This window comes from Aulonocara stuartgranti (genome assembly GCF_965226115.1).
Source record: "Aulonocara stuartgranti genome assembly, chromosome: 23".
NCBI lineage: Eukaryota > Metazoa > Chordata > Actinopteri > Cichliformes > Cichlidae > Aulonocara > Aulonocara stuartgranti.
This window is the reverse complement of record NC_138958.1, coordinates 25,596,072-25,619,345: the sequence shown is the minus strand read 5'-3', so window position 1 is coordinate 25,619,345 and position 23,274 is coordinate 25,596,072. Positions and strand designations below refer to the sequence as shown.

Genomic DNA, 23,274 nt, shown 5'->3' with positions numbered 1-23,274 from the left:
TGTTGGTGGAGTCGGTAAACACGGAGTGGAGGTAAATGTGAACGTTTCATGCTGCAGGAGAGGCTGCAGTAATTGAATTTCACCTCCTCTGTTTTAATAAAATGCAGCGAGGAGCTGGATGTGCCGCTCTGCCAAGTGCCGGACAGTTTCTTGGCAGCATGAGGAGGACTTATGAGCCATATCAAGATGCAGCAAGAAGAAGGCACTCCTTAATCCTGCTTTTAGTCTCATGGGCTCTGTTAGAAAGTCAATTACAATCCTGTTGGGGAATTCATCAAAATAAATCACCTGAAATTACAAAAATTAGGTGAAAAACAAGCAAGAATGCTGAAATAAGTGAAATTAGAAAGAATTGTGGCTGCTGGTTAAAACATATTTAATAAGTTTGTTGTTTTTATTGTCATTTTGTTGAATATTACAATTTTCAAAGCTTTTTAAACTTATAATTTTAACAAGTTTGATCAAACAAATACATGCATGGTACACAGAGGAGGATATTTTCAGTGTTTATGCATTTATGTGTTTTTCTAACCCTTAAACATCTCAAGTGGTTCAGATGACTTTAAAACCGTTCACATATTTTTGCAAATGAGCCTTAAAAGCTCTGGATAGAAACTTTAGCCCTCGATTAAATGAATTTAAAACAATCACTTGTGATGTGATTGATAGTACAAAGAAAAGAGAAGTAGGGGTAACTTTGAAGGACGAGTGTGTGAATAGTGCTGTGAAGGTCAGGCAGGATCGTGGAAATCAAAAATGTGATGTGGAGTGGGCACCTTGCTAACCAAGCTTTCAAGCATTAGCTAATAACGTAGCACTGCACCTGCTTGTCCAAATATGGTCACTTATGGTGACATTAAAAAAGACAACAAAAGAACAGGGCTGAAAACATAATTAAAGCTTAAAAATTGAGTTCAAAACAGCCACGTTTGATGTCACGTGGCCACGTCCATCTTTTATATACAGGCTATGGCAAACACTTGCGTGTGTTTGAAAAACAGTGTCAGAGATGATGACGTTAGCCCCACTAAGTCATCCTGTATTTTTTTTTTATTATGCATCTAATTTGCACATTTTCTAAATATTACGGACACCTCTTGCAGTTTTACGTCTGCTGTTTCTACTTAAACTCTGGATTTAATGACGCTTTTAATGATGTTTCCTTTAGTTTTTGCAGTTTAGCGCCTCCTGTGGCTCGGATTATCCACCCATCCCTCCTCGCTCTCTCTTTCTCTCTGCGTCTCTGTCTCTCAGCCTCACTCTTCCTCTCCATCCCTCCTCCAGCAGCAGCTTCTCCTCTGACATGGAGAGCTGGTAGAAGCGCAGCGGCGGCGGCGGCTCTCCCCTCCTCGCTCCGATGGATGTTGGATGTACCATGCGGTCACCGCGGCTCTGGGCAGCTCTGTGCCTCCTCCTCCTCACCGCCTCTTGCCGGCTGTGCTCGGCCACCCGACACGGTAAGAGAGTGGACGTGGATCTGATGCGATGTGATGGAGACAGATGCACTTCCCTCTTAATAAAGTGGATCTGTCCACCCTGCGACGCGCGGTGCGTAAATCACGATTTCCCCGAAGAGGAGCTCCCCGCTGTTAGTGACCGCAGCACTGAGCCGCCTCGGTGCACTTTGTGCTCACGTTTCACTTTCTTTGCAAAATATTTTAAAGAGTGTAAAACCTATTTTCATCGGCGTTTACTCAAATTCACAGCGGGGTTTGTGAAAGTTGCTCGTTGTCTCTACTGGATGTTTTTCGAATACGGTTGAACATAATCTGGATTCAGCGAGTTTTGCTCGGCTTTGACACTCCTGCATAAAAAAGTGCAGAAAGTGAATAGAAATAACACATGAAGTGCCTGTTCTTGCATTTCCGTTTGTCCGCCTCTGAGGTGTTTACCTCGGTGCTAAATTGCGTGAGTGACGCAAAAGCTGTGACCAGGGGTCGGCTCGGATGTGTCTGAGCGCTCAGATGAATCATTTTGTTGATCACAAACAAACAGAGCCAAAACAGCAGCAGGAGAGGCAGAGAGAGAGGGAGGGGCGAGGGCTGGGTTGGTTTGTTTTGGTTCACAGTTAATTTGCCTTCACAAGGAGCCAACATGATGATGATGTAGAAACTGACAGGGAGTTATTTTCATGCAGGGGCCTCTGAGGTCACAGCAAGATCCATGAGAATCCAGAGGAGCTAAAAGCCGGATCAAAACACCCTTCATTGTCTTTATGTGGAAAATTGTTTTGGCAACGCCGAACATCTGACTTGTAAATGCAAAGTAGAGTGACTGCCACAGTGTGAAAAATAGCAACAGCAGGAGTTCACACAGTCTGCTAACAGAGCAGTTTAAAAAGAGCCAAATGGACAAGACGTTTGCTGCCTGTTTTATTAAGCTGAGCATGAATCTAATAAAGCAGCAGTTAGAAACATTCATATCCAGACTGCAGCACCTGCAGGTGCTTGGGCTGTTTGCACTGTGGTCTATAAAGATGTGCTTCATGAAGAAAATGTCTTTAAAAGCATTTAGGGACTTAAGATCAGACATTATGAAGTCAGTAATGTGCATAAACGTACAGGAAACCATCAAAGCGAGCCTGCAGATCCTATTTTTCTTTACTGCTTTCTGTTTAGCCAGAGTTTTACTGACTGAGCTTAAGGCAGGGATTATATTCAGTTTGTGGACATGGAAACAAACCTGTGTGGACATCACGAGTAAGTAGTCATTGTAGTAGGAGCAGCGATATGTGGCCTCAAAATTAAATAACATTTCAAGAAAATGTGTGATAATTACACATTTTCCATCCTTCTTTTCTAATGAGCTAATGAAGCAGATAAGATAAGATGAGATGAGATAGCCTTTATTAGTCCCAGAGTTCAGAAATTCACATTGTTACAGCAGCAGAGGGGACAAGGCAGGAATAAATAAATAAATAGATGATACACTTCCTAATTTGAAATATAAATCTATTGAAACAAGGCGCCAGCAGCATTATACCCACAGGCACAGCCTAATTAAATATAAGTGCAAAAGTAGCCCAGGTAGCATTTTTCCTGGAAAGTTTCAGTAAAAGTATAAAATAACTATTAAATTAAATATTGATGAAGTTTGTCGTGGATACCAGGGTTAGTATAGGTAAGTAAAACTGTTTGGTTGAGTAACATGTTCATGACACAGCAGTGTCTATCTGGGAATTAGCAAAAAAACCTAATGTTAGGTGGCGTGGTGCTAATGTGGTGAAAAACAGTGGAATAGCATTGGTATGTCACCGTGTTTGGACAGGAGCGTCTTCTATCAGTTACGGGAGGGTAACATCAACCGAGTGTTTATTTATTATGTGCAATCCCTCCTAAAAAGCCGCAACACTGCCTTCAAGTCAGGGGACAGGGCTGCGTATAGGGCGGCCAGGGCAGACCTGAGTAGAGGCATCAGGAAAGCTAAGGCTGCCTATAGGAGGAGGATTGAAGATCACTTTGCTGACAACGACCCCAGAAAAATGTGGCAGGGGATCAATCACATTACCAACTACAGAAGCAATAACCAGGCAACATCTAGGACTGATGCCTCACTGGCTGAGGATCTAAACCGTTTCTTCGCCCGCTTTGAGACGACCAAGCCCTCAGCTGCCACACCACTTCCACCCGCCCCCAGCACTGGCACACTAACACTTAGGGAGCACCAAGTGAGGTGTGTTCTAAGGTCAGTGAATCCCAGGAAAGCGGCAGGTCCTGATGGAATACATGGAAAGGTTCTCAGAGCATGTGCTGACGAACTGACCGGAGTCTTCACTAAAATCTTCAACCTTTCCTTGTCATCAAACACCGTCCCGCCCTGCCTCAAAACCTCCACCATCATCCCCATCGCCAAGAAGACAGCTGTGGCCAGCCCAAATGACTACAGGCCTGTTGCACTTACGCCTGTAGTGATGAAGTGCTTTGAGAGACTGGTCTGTCAGCACATCAGGGCCGGTCTGCCTCCCACTCTGGACCCCCACCAATTTGCCTACAGGACAAATCGTTCCACCGAGGACGCTATCACCATAGCGCTCCACACTGCGCTGAGTCACCTGGAGCACCGAGGAAGCTATGTGAGAATGCTCTTTCTGGACTTCAGCTCAGCATTCAATCATATCATCCCGGAGATCCTGGTCCAGAAACTGTCTCACCTGGGACTCTCCACCCCCATCTGCCTCTGGATCAAGGACTTCCTGACAAATAGACCACAGTCTGTCAGACTCGGCCCCCACCGGTCCAGCACCATCACACTCAGCACCGGGTCTCCACAAGGATGTGTTTTGAGTCCCCTCCTGTTTACGCTCTACACATCCGACTGCTCCCCTACCCATCTCTCAAACACCATCATAAAGTTCGCGGATGACACCACAGTGGTTGGACTCATCTCAAGGGGGGATGAGTCGGACTACAGAGATGAGGTCAACAGACTGACTGAGTGGTGTTCAGTTAACAACCTCCAACTGAACACCACGAAAACTAAAGAACTTATCTTGGACTTCAGGAAGGGCAGAGCAGACCCGGCCCCACTTTACATTCACGGGAGCTGTGTAGAGAGGGTACACTCCATGAGGTTTCTGGGCGTGCAGATATCTGATGACCTCTCCTGGACTGCAAATACTACAGCGGTGGTTAAAAAGGCCCAGCAGCGTCTCCACTTTCTGAGAGTGCTCAGGAGGAACAACCTGGAGGAGAGGCTGCTGGTGACATTTTACAGAGCCACCATAGAGAGCATCCTAACGTACGGCATAACAACATGGTATGCAGGGTGCTCAGCTGCAGACAGGAAAGTACTGCAGAGGGTCATCAACACAGCCCAGAAGATCACTGGCTGCTCTCTGCCCAGCCTGGAGGTCACTGCAAACTCTCGGTACCTCAGCAGAGCTGGCAATATCATCAAGGACCACTCTCACCCCAGCAACCAACTGTTTGAACTATTACCGTCAGGCCGACAGTACAGGTCACATAAAACCAGGACAAACAGATTCAGGGATAGCTTCTTTCCCAGAGCTATCACCGTAGTAAATAAGCACAAAAACAATTGAACCTATTCCATACCGTCACTGTCATTATATTATGCTGCTATTCATACTGTCATTATATTAATGCTGCTATCCTGTATATATTGTACATACTATTGTTTGAGTACTTACGATTGTTTTTTTTGTACTTTTTATATTTTACTTTTATATTTATTATTGAAACTTGCACCAAGGGAGTGGCACTCCAATTTCGTTGTACTCTGTACAATGACAATAAAGGCTATTCTATTATAGTTTGCGTGGTAATATTTTATATTTGTGAGTGTGAGACAGCACCCATTATCTGCTGCTAATGGTATGTGCCATATTCATTAGTGATGGACGGGTGGAGGTTGACAGGTAGATTAGGGCTTCATCTGTGGTAATGCAGGCGTGGGTGTTGTTTTTAGATTTACTGGTCAATCTGCGCTCCTACCATAACCAATGGTCACGAGCTCTGAGTGGTGACTATGGATACAAATGATTGTGGCTGAAATGAGCTCCCTCCATAGGCTCACCGGGTTTTCCCTTATGTAGCAGGGTGAAGAGCTCAGGCTGCTCCTTTGCTACTTGTGTCAGAATCAGTCAGTGTAGGTGGTTCTGGGATTTATTTATAATGCCTCTTGGGAGCCTCCTTTTGGAGGTTTTCCAGGCACAGCTCAGACCTCGATGAGGAGATTATATATCTCACCTTGTCTGAGAATACCCCAAGACCCCTTAGGAGGAAGTGGAAGGTGTTGCTGAAAACAAAAATGCCTGGAATAGCAGCTTAGCCTGCTGCCACCACGATCCAACTTTGAATAGGTCGGGATGGATGATGCAAAGTTCCAATCTTGCTTCCTGTGCTTCTCATTTAAGAACCACTCAAAAACCTGCCAATTAAGCTGCTTTACCCTGTGTGCAGTCACTGCAAATCGCCTTGCAACCCGCCTCCACTCCAGTGCCTGCTTTTCGTGTTGTCTCTGACTTAATCATTGTCATATCTGTCGTCACTGATGTCGACAACTGGGAAACTCAATAGGACCAGAGAAATGATGGACACCCCTAAAAGATAGACAGATGTCCATAAATTGGCTCCAAACAAAAACAAGTCCTTGAAATGTGCTCTTGTAGGAGCATTTTGGGGTTCCTGAGCTCAGGCCTCTTTGTGTCTGATCACAAACGAATAACAACCGAAAGCTTCATTCAAACATTTTCAAAACTAGTGCTGGAGTATGTGGGTCAGGTAGACGCTGAACCGTAAATAAAATCTGTACATAAAGCAGCTTTAAAAGCAGCTCATTCTGACAGTTATGACTCATAACCAACCCCTCCGTCAGCTCCGTCTGCTTGCTGTAATTACAACAGCTCGCCGTTTGTTTGATGCACTAAACACGACGCAGTGTTTGAGCACCGCGGGCAGAGAGCAGCACAGAATGTTAAACCTTTCTCATCTCACCGTCCGCAGGCTTATTTATCTTCTCATAATCCAGGAAAAGGACATCATGACACATACCCCTGCAGAGATCCTAAATGCTGTGTGATGTTCCTGAAGGGATCTGTTGAGTTGATGGATTTATGTTGTGGTTTTATAGATTTTTCTAAAAAGTTTGTAGACAACGATGAGCGGTGCTGTGCATGGATGCAATGAGCTATGATTTAAATGTAAATTTCGTTGTTAGTGACTCTTTCTTCAGTTAGAAAAGAAAACGTAATGTGTATGTTATAGCATGCGTGTATTAACTGGCACCTTCTCAACTCAAGGGATTAACCAATGTTGTGTCTACACATAACAGACCATTTAAATTGTATCTTTAGACTCTTTGTTAATAGCAGCCTGTCAAAAAAAAAGTAATTTGTTCCCATTTCCTAGTTTGACATAAGATGGTATTTTTGCACCGACAATGTGATTCCCAAAGAGCTATTAGCTGAAAACCTGGCATATATCAGCATGGTGAGCAATGTGTCCTTAGAAAACATAACTGTTCACTGAAGCATCATCAGAAATGGTCTCAGTGGAAGGGCGACTGTCAGGAAGCTTTCTTATGGAAAGGAAACAGGAAGAAAAGGCTGAGGTATGAAAATTACACAAGAACTGGACTGAAAATCAGTGGAAACAAGTCTGATGGGGTGATGAATCCAAGTTTGAGATTTGACATTTTGATCCATCGTCTGGAAAGCATCTGATTGTGAACAGCTTCATCTTTCAGCCTGACAATGATCCCAAACACACTGCCAGTGCAGTAAAATCATCCCTGGATAGAAAAACACACAGTGGAACTCAATCAGTCATGGATTGGCCTCCCCAGAGCCTGGACTTCAACATTATTACAAAGGTACTCTGTATGAAAATAAACATGATGATAGATTTTTCACTCTACTTCCATTTTGTTAGTAATTTAAAAAAGTAAACAATGGCAGTTATTTTAGCTCTGTAGCTTCGTAACTGTAACAAAAAAGGGTATTCTTGTAATGAAAAAGTACCGGATAATCATAAATATACTCCTGCATGTCACATGTGGTAAAGGTTTTAATTATTTACACCTAATTATAAAGCTTCGGTGTCCCCCCAGAACAGCTGTAGGAGGTAGCTTGGGAGTGGCATCTCTGTTTACACAGTTAGCCCCATGATCCAGATCTGAATAAGCAGCAGAGGATGGATGGATGGATGGTATTAAATGTACTTCTATCCGATTGTTCAGTCTGACGTCACTAGCCGTGTCTGGGTCTAAACTCCGCTGCAGGTCCATATATCAAACGATCACTGTGGCATTACTGAGAGTTGAAAAACTGTCTAAAGTCTTTCATCTTTAATAAAATGATCAGCGTTCTGCTCTACCAGATGTAACAATTGAGTTTAACATCCAGGCATCCATGAAAACGGAATTTATGACATTTAACGGAGTTAGAAGTTAGCAGGGAGTTAGCTCGCTAGCTTCTATCTAAATACAATATAGCATGTCCTGACTGCGGGGTTTTGGAAACAAACTAAAACGTACATCTCTGCTATCACTTCCAGCATAAATGAAGACAGAAAACTAAACAGCAGTGACGTTTGTAGGGTTACTGAAGTTGGGCTAGCTGGTATATAATGATGTGCTACGTGACCGCTAGCGACACAGCTATGCTAGCATAATATAAACAAGCTAACTGTTTTTCCACTCGATAAAAGTTAACGTGAGTGTTCTCGGTGGTCAGAAACAAATGTAATCACATGGCAGGATGCTGTAAAAGGACCAAACTTTAGCCAGGAGAACAACTGAGATAATCCATCCACAATACGAGGTTAGTCATTCATATACTGCTGCATGGGCTGGGCTGTAGTTACGTCCTAAGGTTTTAAAAACTGAGCTTAAATAAATAAATGATTAATGGTAATAAAAGCCGAGGGAGGTCAACAGGGATCACTGACTGTTTTAGGAGCTTTTCGAGATCAAATAGAAGAAAATACATAACATTAAACATGTTAACAACACAAAAGCCATATTAAACGCAGACTACTTTAGACCCGGAAGTAGGATTCGTCGCGTCATCACTGAACAACCGGATATGCATTTGACAGACAAGAGGTTCAAACAGTTAGAAGAAAACTGTGCATTGCACAAACAAGAGAAGAAATAAAATAGCAAAGACACTGAATGTTTTCAGAGACACTGCTGGAATTATAGTTTGCAGACTTAAAGTCAGAGTTACTGTGGCTGCACCACCCAAATTAGGCAGAGAGAGGAAGTTATCACTGGCAGATCACTACAAAACTACAAGAAATACTACAAAAAAAACTTTCAATTGGACTCTGTGGCAGCAGGTTTCAGTTCATACAGTAAGGTGCTCACTACATGCTGAAGATCTCTATGTCTTCCTGTTAAAAGGTAGTTTTTTCTTCCCAGTCTCGTCAAGTGCTTGCTCATAGAAGGTCATCTGATTGTTGGGGTTTTCACCCTAATATTATAGGGTCTTTAACTTACAATATAAAGTGTGTTGAGGTGACTGCTGTTGTGATTTGGTGCTACATGAATAAAACTGAATAGAAGTGAACTATCTGGATAAGCCAGTGAAGTGTTGCAATAGCTTTGTGTGTCTCTGCAGTATATTGGAAAGAGGAAGAATGAAGAGCTTTCCCTCTGCAGTGAAGCATGGTGCTGGCTCAGTGCCACTTTGCTCCTGTCATGTAGCACCCAACATGAGCTTCTGGAAGAAAACATCACACCATCAGAGCTCAAGCTTGAGTGTCGATTTACCCCAAGCTTACCTCGAAATCCATCAAGACCTGGTTGCAGATGAAGCCCTGGAATATTGTGTCTACTGTGGAGGCATGACTTACATCTTGCATAGAAAGTCTCTGGTTTGGATTTGAAGAAGGATGTGACAGAACTGGAAGCCTTTTCCAATGAGGAATGGTCTGAAATTCCTAGGGAACACTGCCAATAGATGTTCTGGCAACCCAGCATGTTTGGAGCAGGTTGAAGCTCAGCAAAGGATTAATAACACTTGTCAATTCGGTTGAAGCAGTTTTGTGGCTGCAGTATTCAGTAAAAGTATCATGTTCAATTTGGGAAAAAACACCCTTTTAATATTGGTTTAATAAAGACATTTAAACCACTCTTAGGTAATTGGATTCATACAAACAGCTCAATTATTGTAATTTATACCAATAAAGCTAATATGCAGTAGGGGTTGAATAATTTTTCTTCCAACTATATGAGCCAGATTTTGTTTCACACACCCTGCTTGTAAGAAGGAGGCATTTTTCTGCTTGTTTTCACTGGATTTTATTCAAACTGTCAGTAAATCTTTCCTTTAAAATGCGGCGCCGCGAGCTCCAGTCAGAGTGATCAGTGCGAGCCGGTGTAAAAGTTCACAGGTCGACGGAGCCAAGAAGGGTCTCAACCTGGCTCCCACTGCTGCCGGTAAGCAGCAGCCCTCAGGTTTGCTCTGCTTCATCCAGGCTGACTCATTCCACCTTAAATATCCCACCCCGTCAGCCTGCAGAGCAGAGGACGAGTTCACACTCACACCGCAGCGGCCACAAATGCCAGAAGCTCCATTATGAAAACGACACTGAATTCATCCAGTCTGACAGCCGGCTAATGGACGATAAAAGCAAAGTATGGACACTCTGATGATGACGATGGTGATGAGAGGCTGGAGTTCAGTAGATCCACAGCCTTTCATATGAAGCCGCATTTTTGTGTTGATTTTTCTAATTACTGCTGCTTTGAAATTAGTATTATTACTGCGATGCCCTCTGTGACAAAGTGGCTAGGACAGAATTCATTTGCCATTTGTCACTTGTGTATATTGTTATTCTGTGTTCTGTTATTTTACAGTCAGCCATAATGCTTTAATTTAGACAGTGCTGGTGTAACTTCTCTTAACACACAATATCCCGGGTTTTGTTTGTGGTAGCAGTAGTTACATTCTTTACATCCATGCATGTGTTTTAAAGCAAACACTACTAACCATCAGATCATCTGAATTTTCTTTTGTTTACAGGCACATGTCTAGTAAATTATGTTTCTTTATGTTGCTTTGGTTATACTTACCATGGTGTCCATGTTGTGCATTCAGGTCCTGTATGTGAGACGGGTGTATGGGAAGGGCCGCCCACTACTTCCTGTTTATATAGGGTCATGAGGTCAATGATTGGATCACTGGGTGTAACCAAATGGAGGGTTTTTCATTTTGTATAGTATTGTTTGTTTTCTTTAAAGTAGCCTTTTGAGTTATATTGTATGCAGTGTTTTACTTTACAAACCATTTAGTTGAGTAAATGAGTTTGTCAGTTTCATGCATGACTTTATTCCTGTTCTTTGTTTAGAATTGTATTATTTGGTTTGACCTATTTTGTTCAACGGTAGGGGCTAACGAGGTCAGGTGTGGGCAAAGTCTTGTATAAAGCCAGTGGGATTTTTGCATGCCTGATTGATTGTTTTATGGTAAAAGGGAGATGCTAGCAATAAAGTATGCTTAAAAAGAACTTCAATTGTCTGCTAATGCTATTTACTTATCACCTTCCTTGCTGCTTAAGTTATGCTACATCACAAATGGTGGCAGCAGTGGCTCCAGGCCAATAGGTTATAGCAATGCAGAAATCAGCCAAGTCAAGGAAACCTCAAGGGCCAACAGATTTTCCCCCAGAGGAGGCCCAAGATGATGGCAACCTGCCAGAAGCTACGGGTGAGCACAGCACGGAAGCACAAAGTCTCTCAGAGCTCTCAACTTTATTAAAAGGCCTGATGCAACAGCAGGCTGACCGTGAGGCAAAATGGGAGCAGGACAGACAACGCCAAAATGAACGGTGGCATAGAATGCAACACCAGTTCAGCCAACTGCAGCAGGAGGTCCAGTCGGAGCGCCGGGAGCATCAGATGCTGTGGGAAGGTGCAGTAGCTGATTCCGGAGTGCCTCTGAGTTCCTCAGTGCGGCAAAAGGTGCAGCAACCTGTTCAACAGCGAGGAAACCCCCCTGAATCTTCCGCAGCACCACATTCATCCAATCTGGGCAGAGTAAGCGGTTGGAAAGGCCCGAAGATGCAGCCCTATGGTGAGGATGAAGATATTGAACATTATTTAACCACTTTTGAGAGGATTGCAACAGGATGTCAGTGGCCACAAGAAGAATGGGCACTGCATCTGGCTCCACTTCTTAGTGGTAAAGCACGTGCGGCATATGTTGCTATGGACACTGAAGAAACAATGGACTATGATAAGGTAAAAACCGCCGTTCTTGAAAAATTTGAAATAAGTGCTGAGACTTACCGAACCAGATTTCGCAACATGACGGTGAAGGACGATGAGACACCCAAAGAGCTGCGAACCCGCCTTAAAGACCTATATGAAAAGTGGATGCTTCCAAAGGAGAAGACAAAGGACCAAATAGGAGATGTCATAGTGATGGAACAGTTTCTCAGAGTTCTTAACCCAGAGCTGAGGACCTGGGTGAAAGAGCGCAACCCCACCACTTCAAAAGAAGCTGCAGAGATGGCAGAGGCTTTTCTTGCAGCCCGACGCCCACAAAAAGGGTACATGGTAGGAAAACCCAGTTCAGCCAATGTTTTTGTGGGTAGGTCAGGGGGTGGGAATGGGTACAAAGCTAAAAGCCCTAAACAAAGTTCCCCAATCACTAGCAGTAGCCGCGCTAGAGAAGTAAAGCAGAGAGGCCCGTTGGTGTGTCATGCCTGTGGTCAAGCAGGTCACTTTAAGGCAGATTGCCCAGGTCAGCAAGTCAGTAAGACTTACATGTGTCTTTCACCACAGTGTTTTGACTTGCTAGAGGAAGAAACAGAGTCTCTAGTACCCTCCAGTGATCAGGAGCACACCATCTGTGTTTTCATTGAGGGAAAACAGTGTGTTGCCCTCTTGGATTCAGGCAGTAGCCGCACACTTGTCAGGCAAGATTGCCTCCCTAGCGACACCACATTTTGTGGTAAAGTTAAAGTCTGGTGTGTTCATGGTGATAATGTTGATTATCCTATTGCCAATGTTTGCCTTCAAGTTAATGAAAAGGAGTACGTACTTACAGTTGGAGTAATGGATAAACTTCCCTACCAGATTGTGTTGGGCCGGGACATGCCAATTCTTGGGGAGTTATTAGCAAAGACAGAGAAGGACAGAGAAGAGAAGAATCTGCATGTTGCATGTGAAGGTCTGCTAGTAGTCACTAGGTCTGGTAATAAAGCTTCTCAGTCAGAGCCAGGTTTGAGTGAGTTGCCCTATGCAGACAGTGAAATTCCAGATATTGACAGACCAAGTAGGCCGCATATAAAGAAAAGTAAAATGCAGAGAAGACAGGAAAAAGTGAGGGGGACTGAAATTGCTGAGTCACTTCCTGAACCAGAGATCGATGAGCTCCTGGTTGTCCCGAGCAATATTGTCCAACTCCAAAGGGAGGACCCCTCTTTAGCACCTCTGTTTGCTAAGAGCACCCAAGAATCAGCACAGATTACAGACAGAGTACGGGAAGTATTCATTGTTAAGAATGAACGACTATATCGTCGTAGCAAAGTTGGTGACCAGTTGGTTGTTCCCAAAAGCTTAAGGCCTGTAGTCTTGCAGTTGGCTCATTCAGTTCCTTGGGCAGGCCACTTAGGACATCTTAAAACCTTTTCCAGAATGGTAACTCGTTTTTTTTGGCCACAGCAATTTTCAGACACTGCCCAGTTTTGCAAATCATGTCCACAGTGTCAGTTGACAGCCCCAAGTAGGAAAGGAGACAGAGCCCCACTCATTCCTATGCCTGTAATAGACGTCCCCTTTTCTCGTGTTGCCATGGATATTGTCGGTCCATTGGAGAGAAGTGGTTCAGGGCATAGGTACATTCTAGTGATTTGTGACTATGCAACAAGGTATCCTGAAGCTTCCCCATTGAGAAGGGTCAAAGCCCGCCAAATAGCTAATTGTCTGATACAGATGTTTTCAAGGGTGGGTATTCCCAAAGAAATCTTGACAGACCAAGGCTCAAACTTCACTTCCAACCTGTTGAAAGAAGTCTACAAACTTCTGGGAATTACCGGAATCAAAATGAGCCCTTATCATCCACAAACTGATGGACTTGTTGAGAGGTTTAATAAAACCCTGAAATCAATGCTGAGGAGGTTCGTAAGAGAATCGGGAAAAGACTGGGACCAATGGCTTCCATTTTTGCTTTTCGCCTATAGAGAGGTACCACAAGCATCAACTGGATTTTCTCCGTTTCAGCTCTTGTACGGCCATAATGTCAGAGGTCCACTGGATGTACTTCGGGAAGCTTGGGAGGAAGCTAGCCCTGAAAAACAGTGCTCTTCCCTCTCTTATGTGTTGAAAATGAGGGACAAGCTTGAACAGTTTCAGGAACTGGCTCATTGTCACCTAGTAAGTGCCCAGCGACGTCAAAAACAGAACTATGATAAGACAGCTCGCAGGAGGACCTTTAAAGAAGGACAAAAAGTGTTGCTCCTTTTGCCAACCACTGAAAGCAGTCTCTTAGCCAAATGGCAGGGGCCATTTGTGATAAACAGGAAAGCAGGTCCTGTCACTTATGAGCTCAACATGCCGAATCGTCGGAAAAAGCAACAGGTGTTTCATGTCAACATGTTGAGGGAGTGGATTGAGAAGCCAGAGCAATCACTTCAGTTGTGGGCTCGTGTTGTACTGCAGGAAGAAGAGCCTCAAGAGCAATTCTTTCCCACCAGTACTGAAGAAAAGCTATTTCCGGATTTGAGCCATCTATCACCAGAACAGCAGGAGGAGCTCGCGGCCATAATGCCACAGGAGCTTTTCAGCACAAAGCCAGGCTACACCCATCTTATTCAGCATGACATACACCTGCGTTGTTCGAATCAACCACCCATCAGGGATACCACCTCCAGAGTTCCAGCAAAGCTAATGCCAGCATTGAAACAGGAGGTGGAAGAAATGCTTGCAACAGGGATTATAGAGCCATCTAGAGGTGAGTGGTGTAGCCCTGTGGTACTCGTCCCCAAGAAAAATGATGCAAGACAGAGATTTTGTGTTGACTTCTCAAAACTTAATGCTGTCTCTGCTTTTGATGCATATCCTATGCCAAGAGTGGATGAATTGATTGAGCGCTTGGGTAATGCCAAGTACCTCACAACACTCGACCTTTGTAAAGGTTATTGGCAAGTCCCCCTAACAGAGTCCTCAAGGGATTTAACTACATTCAGGGTTCCCAGCGGACTTTATCGTTTCAGAACTATGCCTTTCGGACTACATGGAGCTCCAGCCACGTTCCAGAGGCTGGTGGACTTGGTTCTGAAAGGAGCTGATGGCTATGCAGCAGCGTATATTGACGACATTGTGGTGTTCAGCGAGACATGGGAGGACCATGTGAAACATCTGGCTGATGTCCTGCAACGCATCAGAACAGCTGGACTAGTCATCAACCCTGGGAAATGCCACATTGCACAGACCGAGGTGGAGTACCTGGGATACGTCATTGGGGGTGGGGTCATCCGCCCTCAGGTGATCCTTCCTGGGTTTAGCTGGCTGGTATCGTCGTTTCATCCCTAATTTCTCTACCAGATCAGCTATTCTTAGTGATTTAACTCGTAAATCATGCCCCAACAAAATTAAATGGACTCCAGAGTGTGAGGCTGCATTCATGGATTTGAAAAACTGTTTGTGTAATGAGCCTGTGTTGCAGTGTCCAGACTTTACGTGCCCGTTTATTGTACAGACTGATGCTTCAGGAGTTGGGCTGGGAGCTGTGTTGCTGCAAGGTGATGGAGAGGACCAAAGACCTGTGCAGTACATAAGCCGTAAGCTCTTCCCCAGAGAAATGAAGTATTCCACAATTGAAAAAGAAGCTTTGGCAATAAAATGGGCTTTGGACACTGAGATACTATCTACTGGGAGGTGAATTTGTGCTTGAAACCGATCATCGAGCTTTACAGTGGATGAGCAGAATGAGAGACACCAACGCAAGGATCACGAGGTGGTATCTTTCATTGCAGCCATATTGTTTTAAGATTCGATATAGGGCAGGGAAAAAGAATGTTGTGGCAGACTTTCTTTCACGTTCCTATGAAGAGTAACGGACTTAAGGGGGGGGGGGGGGAAATGTGACAAAGTGGCTAGGACAGAATTCATTTGCCATTTGTCACTTGCGTATATTGTTATTCTGTGTTCTGTTATTTTACAGTCAGCCATAATGCTTTAATTTAGACAGTGCTGGTGTAACTTCTCTTAACACACAATATCCCGGGTTTTGTTTGTGGTAGCAGTAGTTACATTCTTTACATCCATGCATGTGTTTTAAAGCAAACACTAGTGATGGTGAGATGAAGCCTCATGATGAACTGAAGCTTCCCATCCAACTGGTCGACTCATGGTTCGAAGCATTGTGATGATTCATTTGCTCTACTGCGCCATCAAGTGGACAATTCAAGTGAAACGGGCTCAATGATTATAATGATGTGATGTGTAAACCGCTAAACCGAATAAATAAATTGTTTTTCATGGTTATTTATCCCGAATATTGTCTCAGTATGTCTGATACAAAAGAGAAAGTGGAAACTATCAGTACACAGTTTTTGGGATGATTGTGTAACTGCGTAATCATTCTTATGTACATCTCAATAATGACACAAACTCGTGTGTGGCACTTCAAGTTGAATGAATAAAGGAATTACTATTGTTCATGACACCAATAACTGAACTCTAAATATTAGTTATATTTAATATTATACTAATTTTATATTATATTAATTTAATTAATATTTGTGTATAATAAATTGGCAGCTTAACACAGGAATGTACATGGAAACAAAAAGGGAGGGAGTTGTGATGTGAATGTGCTTGTATAACAGTGCTCATGACACTAGGGAAAAGTTTTCATTTGCTTTTATTCAAAAATAGCAGCTTTCCCACAGTGCTGGGCTGAAGACGGTTCCTCTTTTTTGAGAGGATTTCTCCTGCTTTTGAAAATATCCTCTCACAGGGCACAGATGAAGCAGGGGTTGCAAGAAAAACCACAGCAAGTTTATACAAGTTTGGATAAAGAAATTTGTGTCCAGTACTCCAGTAGCTATGTAACACGTACGTAATCCAATTCCACAACACGATGTGATGAGGGAATCAGCTGTGTTTTGCTGCCCATTTTATTTCGAATCTGGCGCGAACCGGTGAACCAGTTCCCGAATCAGTCACGTGATACGGACTGCCCGCGAGGCCTCGAACGTCACTGCATACGTAATCAACGCAAGCCTCGATACGCGCTTCAGAAAAACGCCCCCGCGATTACCCGACGCGCGATTCGAAGCTTCGACACACAGGACACATCACTAGCAAACACTACTAACCATCAGATCATCTGAATTTTCTTTTGTTTACAGGCACATGTCTAGTAAATTATGTTTCTTTATGTTGCTTTGGTTATACTTACCATGGTGTCCATGTTGTGCATTCAGGTCCTGTATGTGAGACGGGTGTATGGGAAGGGCCGCCCACTACTTCCTGTTTATATAGGGTCATGAGGTCAATGATTGGATCACTGGGTGTAACCAAATGGAGGGTTTTTCATTTTGTATAGTATTGTTTGTTTTCTTTAAAGTAGCCTTTTGAGTTATATTGTATGCAGTGTTTTACTTTACAAACCATTTAGTTGAGTAAATGAGTTTGTCAGTTTCATGCATGACTTTATTCCTGTTCTTTGTTTAGAATTGTATTATTTGGTTTGACCTATTTTGTTCAATGGTAGGGGCTAACGAGGTCAGGTGTGGGCAAAGTCTTGTATAAAGCCAGTGGGATTTTTGCATGCCTGATTGATTGTTTTATGGTAAAAGGGAGATGCTAGCAATAAAGTATGCTTAAAAAGAACTTCAATTGTCTGCTAATGCTATTTACTTATCACCTTCCTTGCTGCTTAAGTTATGCTACATCACACCCTCCATGATGAGCCATGTTCTCACCTTACACCTCCAGGAATGGTTAAATTTATAGTATGCTTATAGTATTTAGAGCATAATTTAGTAAAAGTAAAAGTCTTTAAGCTGAAGCTGAGATTTAAGTCCAATTTAAGTGAGTAAAATTTTAAGATAAATTCTGAATGGCTGTGTGAAGGCAGGCAGGAAAGGTGGACCCAAGAGCAGGACTCACGGAGGCACAGGTGAACTCAAAACCCTCGGCTTTATTTGGGATTGCAGACTGAACAAAGAACTAACTAGCCTGGAATGCAAATAAACTAGCAGGCAGGCAAACAGACCACAAAGGGTGGTATGAGGATGAACAGACATTAACGACGCGACAGAAAACAAAGGAAACACAGGGCTTATATACACACACGGCAGTAATCAAGGGAATGGAAAACAGGAGGGAGACACAGCTGGGAGAGATTAGGGCTAACGAGACAGGGGAGCAAAGCCGGACACACTAACATAAGACACAATCCTTCAAAATAAAACAGGAAACAATAAACCACTAAACAAAGACGCAGACTGAGAGGCAGAATATAACACATGGCTCTCAAACAATACATGGGACCACAATTCCTTAAACACGGATAAACAGAAACATGAAACTCTAATCATCATCATCATCATCATCATCAATACAAGCGCTACAAGAGAATAAGAAAACAATCCATAATGAAAAAACACACCAAAACATAACTCAAAATTCTGGGTCAAACTGACCCAGAACCCTGACAGTACCCCCCCCCCCCCCCCCCCCCCAAGGGCTGGCTCCAGACAGGACAACAACAAAAAGAAGAAATGTCACCAAACAGAAAACAAGGACGGACAGAGTCCAAAAACAAACTAAAACCCCCGATGGTCAAGAAAAACTAAACCCAACAAACAGTTCAGGGGGCCGACCCGTAGGCCGACAGCGCAGGAGGCCAAAACAGTTCAGTTCCGGAGGCCGGCCGTGCGAAAGGCTGCGGCGGCAACGGGCAAGCAAACAGTTCTGGGGGCCGACCGTGCGGACGGCAACGGCGGCGACGGGCAAACAGTTCAGGGGGCTGACCATGCGGACGGCAACGATGCAGACGAAGCCAATCCGGAGGTCTCCCGCGACGGTGATGACGTCCGGCTGGTGGCCCAGAAAGTGGCCAGCAATGCTGAGGTACTGGACGTACCTTGGTCGGCGGTGCAACAACTGCAGGGCCAGGTGAAGCTGAAGAAGCTGCTGCTGCAGGCGAAGCGGATGATGAGGCTGCTGCAGCTGCGGGTGACGCTGCAGCTGCGGGTGACGCTGCAGCTGCAGGCGAGGGTGAAGCTGGACCAGGCGAGGCAGATGAAGCTGAAGCTGGACCAGGCGAGGATGAAGCTGCTGGTGGCTGGACGGGCTCCTTGGGCCCTCCAGCAGGTGCAGTCACAGGACCAGTAGGCACAGGGGCCCCTGGAACACACAGGGCAGAACCAGTAGGCGCACGGCTTCTGGCGCACCTGCTGACCTCTAGGCTCAGAAAGTGAACAGAGAGAGTCTTTCTCACTCACCACCGGCGGCTCAGAGGCTCTGGAATCCGGCTGAGGGGTGAAATGCTGGCGGCGTGTACGCCGCTTTCTCTTGGAGGCAGGAGTGGAGAGTGTAGAGGAGACCGGTAACAGCGGAGTGGTTGGGGCCAGCTCCTCATTCCCCGACCACATTGCTGCCAGCAAAGACGCAGGTGAGCGATAGTAGGAGCAGACCGGAGTCAGTAGATCATTCTGTGGCAGCGGCAAGGGATTGACATCCTGCTGTGGCGACCGCTGTGGCGTTGCAGACAGCTCCGCGTTCTGCTGCTGCGTCGCAGGGAGCTTACGCTGCTTCACAGTGAGCTCCGTCCGCTGTTGCTGTTGCTGCTGCTGCTGAGGCCTTGGCATGGAGTACTGTGAGCGAGCAAAGTCTGCTAGCTCCTGAGCTTGAAGAACCTCCCAGGCTTCGTGCAACTCGTTCATTACACCCATAAATCCTTTAAGTTGGCAAAGATGGGGATTTCCCTCGAGGATTGCTCCGATAGCGTTTAATCCGATCGCCATTGCCTTAGTATCCTTCGTGTGGGAAATCCACTTTTTTAAGCCCATGATGCGGGTGAGATCACTCTCCCGGGATGAGCCCGCTGGGTCCAGGTTATGGTCGCGTCGTTCTGTCATGGCTGTGTGAAGGCAGGCAGGAAAGGTGGACTCAAGAGCAGGACTCACAGAGGAACTGGTGAACTCAAAACCCTCAGCTTTATTGTGGGATTGCAGACTGAACAAAGAACTAACTAGCCTGGAATGCAAATAAACTAGCAAGCAGGCAAACAGACCACACAGGGTGATATGAGGATGAACAGCCGTTAACGACGCGACAGAAAACAAAGGAAACACAGGGCTTATATACACACGGCAGTAATCATCCATCCATCTTCATCCGCTTTATCCGAGGCCGGGTCACGGGGGCAGCAGCCTAAGCAAAGAGGCCCAGACCTCCCTCTCCCCAGCCACCTCCTCCAGCTTATCCGGGGGAATACCAGCCGAGAGATATAATCTCTCCAACGTGTCCTGGGTCTGCCCCGGGGCCTCCTCCCGGTGGGACATGCCTGGAACACCTCACCCAGGAGGCGCCCAGGGGGCATCCTTGTCAGATGCCCGAACCACCTCAGCTGGCTCCTTTCGATGTGGAGCAGCAGCTGCTCTACTCCGAGCCCCTCCCGGATGGCAGAACTTCTCACCCTATCTCTAAGGGAGAGGCCAGCCACCCTTCGGAGGAAGCTCATTTCTGCCGCTTGTATCTGCGATCTCATTCTTTCAGTCACTACCCACAGCTCGTGGCCATAGGTGAGGGTAGGGACGTAGATCGACCGGTGAATTGAGAGCTTCGCTTTTACACTCAGCTCCCTCTTCACCACGACGGACCGGTGCAGCGTCTGCATTACTGCAGCTGCAGCCCCAATCCGTCTGTCGATCTCCGGCTCCCTTCTCCCATCACTCGCGAACAAGACCCCGAGATACTTGAACTCCTCCACTTGGGGCAGGATCAAGGGAATGGAAAACAGGAGGGAGACACAGCTGGGAGAGATTAGGGCTAACGAGACAGGGGAGCAAAGCTGGACACACTAACATAAGACACAATCCTTCAAAATAAAACAGGAAAAAAATAAACCACTAAACAAAGACGCAGACTGAGAGGCAGAATATAACACATGGCTCTCAAACAATACATGGGACCACAATTCCTTAAACACGGATAAACAGAAACATGAAACTCTAATCATCATCATCATCATCACCACCATCACCAATACAAGCGCTACAAGAGAATAAGAAAACAATCCATAATGAAAAAACACACCAAAACATAACAACTCAAAATACTGGGTCAAACTGACCCAGAACCGTGACACTGAATAGATTAAAGGAGAGAAGCGCCTGGGAAACTACGAAACGTACAAACCTGTTTCCAAAACAGTTGGGCTGCCGTGTAAATGTAAAAAAAAAAAACAAAATGCAGTGACTGAAAATCTCTTGAACCCATATTTTATTAACAATAGAACACAGAAAACTTTTAAAATGTATAATTTTAAGAAGAAAATTAGGACTTTTTAAAAAATTAAATGGCATCAATATATCTCATAAAGTTGGGACAGGGAAACAGCTGCTGGACTTTTGGGAGAGGAATGTTGTCCCATTCTTGTTTAATTGAGGATTCTAGCTGCTCAACAGTCCTAGGTCTCACTTTTTTTTTTATTTCATGATGCTCCAAACATTCTCAGTTTATGCTGGACTGCAGGCAGGTCAATTCTACAGGGTGGGCCATTTATATGGATACACTATATAATAAAATGGGAATGGTTGGTGATATTAAAGTCCTGTTTGTGGCACATTAGTATATGTGAGGGGGCAAACTCCTCAAGATGGGTGGTGACCATGGTGGCCATTTAGAAGTCGGCCATCTTGGATACAACTTTAGTTTTTTCAATAGGAAGAGGGCCATGTGACACATCGAACTTATTGGTAATGTCACAAGAAAAACAATGGTGTGCTTGGTTTCAACGTAACTTTATTCTTTCATGAGTTATTTACAAGTTTCTCTTTGTTCACAGCCATTGACATGTCGAAGAGGTTAACACATGAGGAGCGGATCGAAATTGTGTTGATATCTGGTGAACGCAGTAACCGGGTCATTGCAGCAGATTTCAATGCAAGATACCCTACGAGACCACCCATCTCCCATGCTACAGTTAGCAAACTGCTTGCTAAGAAACTGGTTCAGTGTTGGATTTGCCAAAATGCGGACGCAAGAAAACTGTCACTAATGAAGAAACATCAGTGGCTGTCCTAGCTTCATTCAACAAGAGTCCACAGCGTAGCACTCGTCGCATGTCACTGGAGAGTGGCATTAGTCGAACATCCCTTCGGCAGATATTAGCCATTCACAAATGGCAACCTTACAAACTCCAGCTACTGCAGCATCTCAACGAGGATGACCCAGATCGGCGCACAGAATCTGCAGAATGGGCAAAACAAAAATTGGAACAGGACCCTCAGTTCACGCAGAAGATTTTGTTCAGTGATGAGGCAAACTTTTATGTGAATGGTGAAGTTAACAAACAAAACCACCGCTATTGGTCTGACACTAACCCACATTGGATGGATCCCTCCAAGACTGTTGGAACAACAAAAGTGATGGTTTGGTGTGGTATATGGGGTACAACGATAGTGGGTCCATTCTTCATCAATGGAAACCTCAAGGCCACTGGATATTTGAAATTGCTACACGATGATGTGTTTCCCTCTTTATGCACTGAAGCTGGCACGTTCCCTGAGTTTTTCCAGCAAGATGGAGCACCACCACATTATGGGTGCCAGGTCCGAGCATTCCTAGATGAACAGTTTCCTGGAAAGGGGATTGGTCATCGTGGGCCAGTTGAATGGCCCCCAAGGTCTCCCGATCTGACCCCCTTAGACTTTTATCTTTGGGGTCATTTGAAGGCATTTGTCTATGGTGTGAAGATACGAGATGTGCAGCACCTGAAACTACGGATACTGGATGCCTGTGCTGGCATTTCTCCTGCGGTGTTGCTATCAGTGTGTGAAGAGTGAAAGAAGAAGGTTGCATTGACAATCCAACACAATGGCCAGCACATTGAACACATTTTATAAGTGGTCAGAAACTTGTAAATAACTCATGAAAGAATAAAGTTACGTTGAAACCAAGCACACCATTGTTTTTCTTGTGACATTACCAATAAGTTTGATGTGTCACATGGCCCTCTTCCTATTGAAAAAACAAAAGTTGTATCCAAGATGGCCGACTTCTAAATGGCCACCATGGTCACCACCCATCTTGAGGAGTTTGCCCCCTCACATATACTAATGTGCCACAAACAGAACTTTAATATCACCAACCATTCCCATTTTATTACGGTGTATCCATATAAATGGCCCACCCTGTAGAAGGTTGCTAAGTATTGTCTTGGTGAGATATGTAAGGCCTTCTCTAAAAAAGACATTGACTGGACGGGAACATATGTTTATACCTTTCAGCATTGATGGTGCCTTTCCAGATGTGCAAGCTGCTCCAAAATTTCCTGTTCCAAGATTTTTGTTTTTGTTTTGTTTGTTTTGGGTTTTTTGCAGATTGGTGAACCTCTGCCTATCTTTACTTCTGAGAAACTCTGCCTCTCTAAGATGCTCTTTTTATACCCAATCATGTTACTGACAACTTTCCAGTTAATATTCTTGGGCAAGATACTAACCCCAAGTTGCTCTCCGATGCATCCATTGGTGTGTGAATGTTGGATAAGAAGCATTTGCGCATAGAAAAAAGTGCTTGTATGAATGGGCTAATGAGGCAAGTGAGTGCTTTGAGTGCTCAGTG

The 23,274-nt window shown here is 44.6% G+C and overlaps 1 protein-coding gene and 1 long non-coding RNA gene across 5 annotated transcripts in view; one reads left to right on the top strand and one right to left on the bottom strand.

The window, feature by feature from the left end:
- Positions 1 to 76: 76 nt before the first annotated feature.
- Positions 77 to 23,274, top strand: part of ptprnb (protein tyrosine phosphatase receptor type Nb) — a 63,169-nt gene continuing 39,971 nt past the window's right edge. For all 4 annotated transcript variants that reach the window (XM_082523563.1, XM_082523561.1, XM_082523562.1 and 1 more), the window contains exon 1: positions 77 to 1,457. In XM_082523563.1, coding sequence (XP_082379689.1) covers positions 1,358 to 1,457 — 100 coding nt within the window. In that variant the 5' untranslated portion in view covers positions 77 to 1,357. The remainder of the gene's footprint in view (positions 1,458 to 23,274) is intronic.
- On the bottom strand, positions 11,329 to 17,547 carry LOC309700143. The gene is made up of 3 exons (XR_014274596.1): positions 16,877 to 17,547; positions 11,755 to 11,844; positions 11,329 to 11,534 (listed from the first exon to the last, which is right to left on the bottom strand). It is a non-coding gene; the product is annotated as an uncharacterized lncRNA (long non-coding RNA).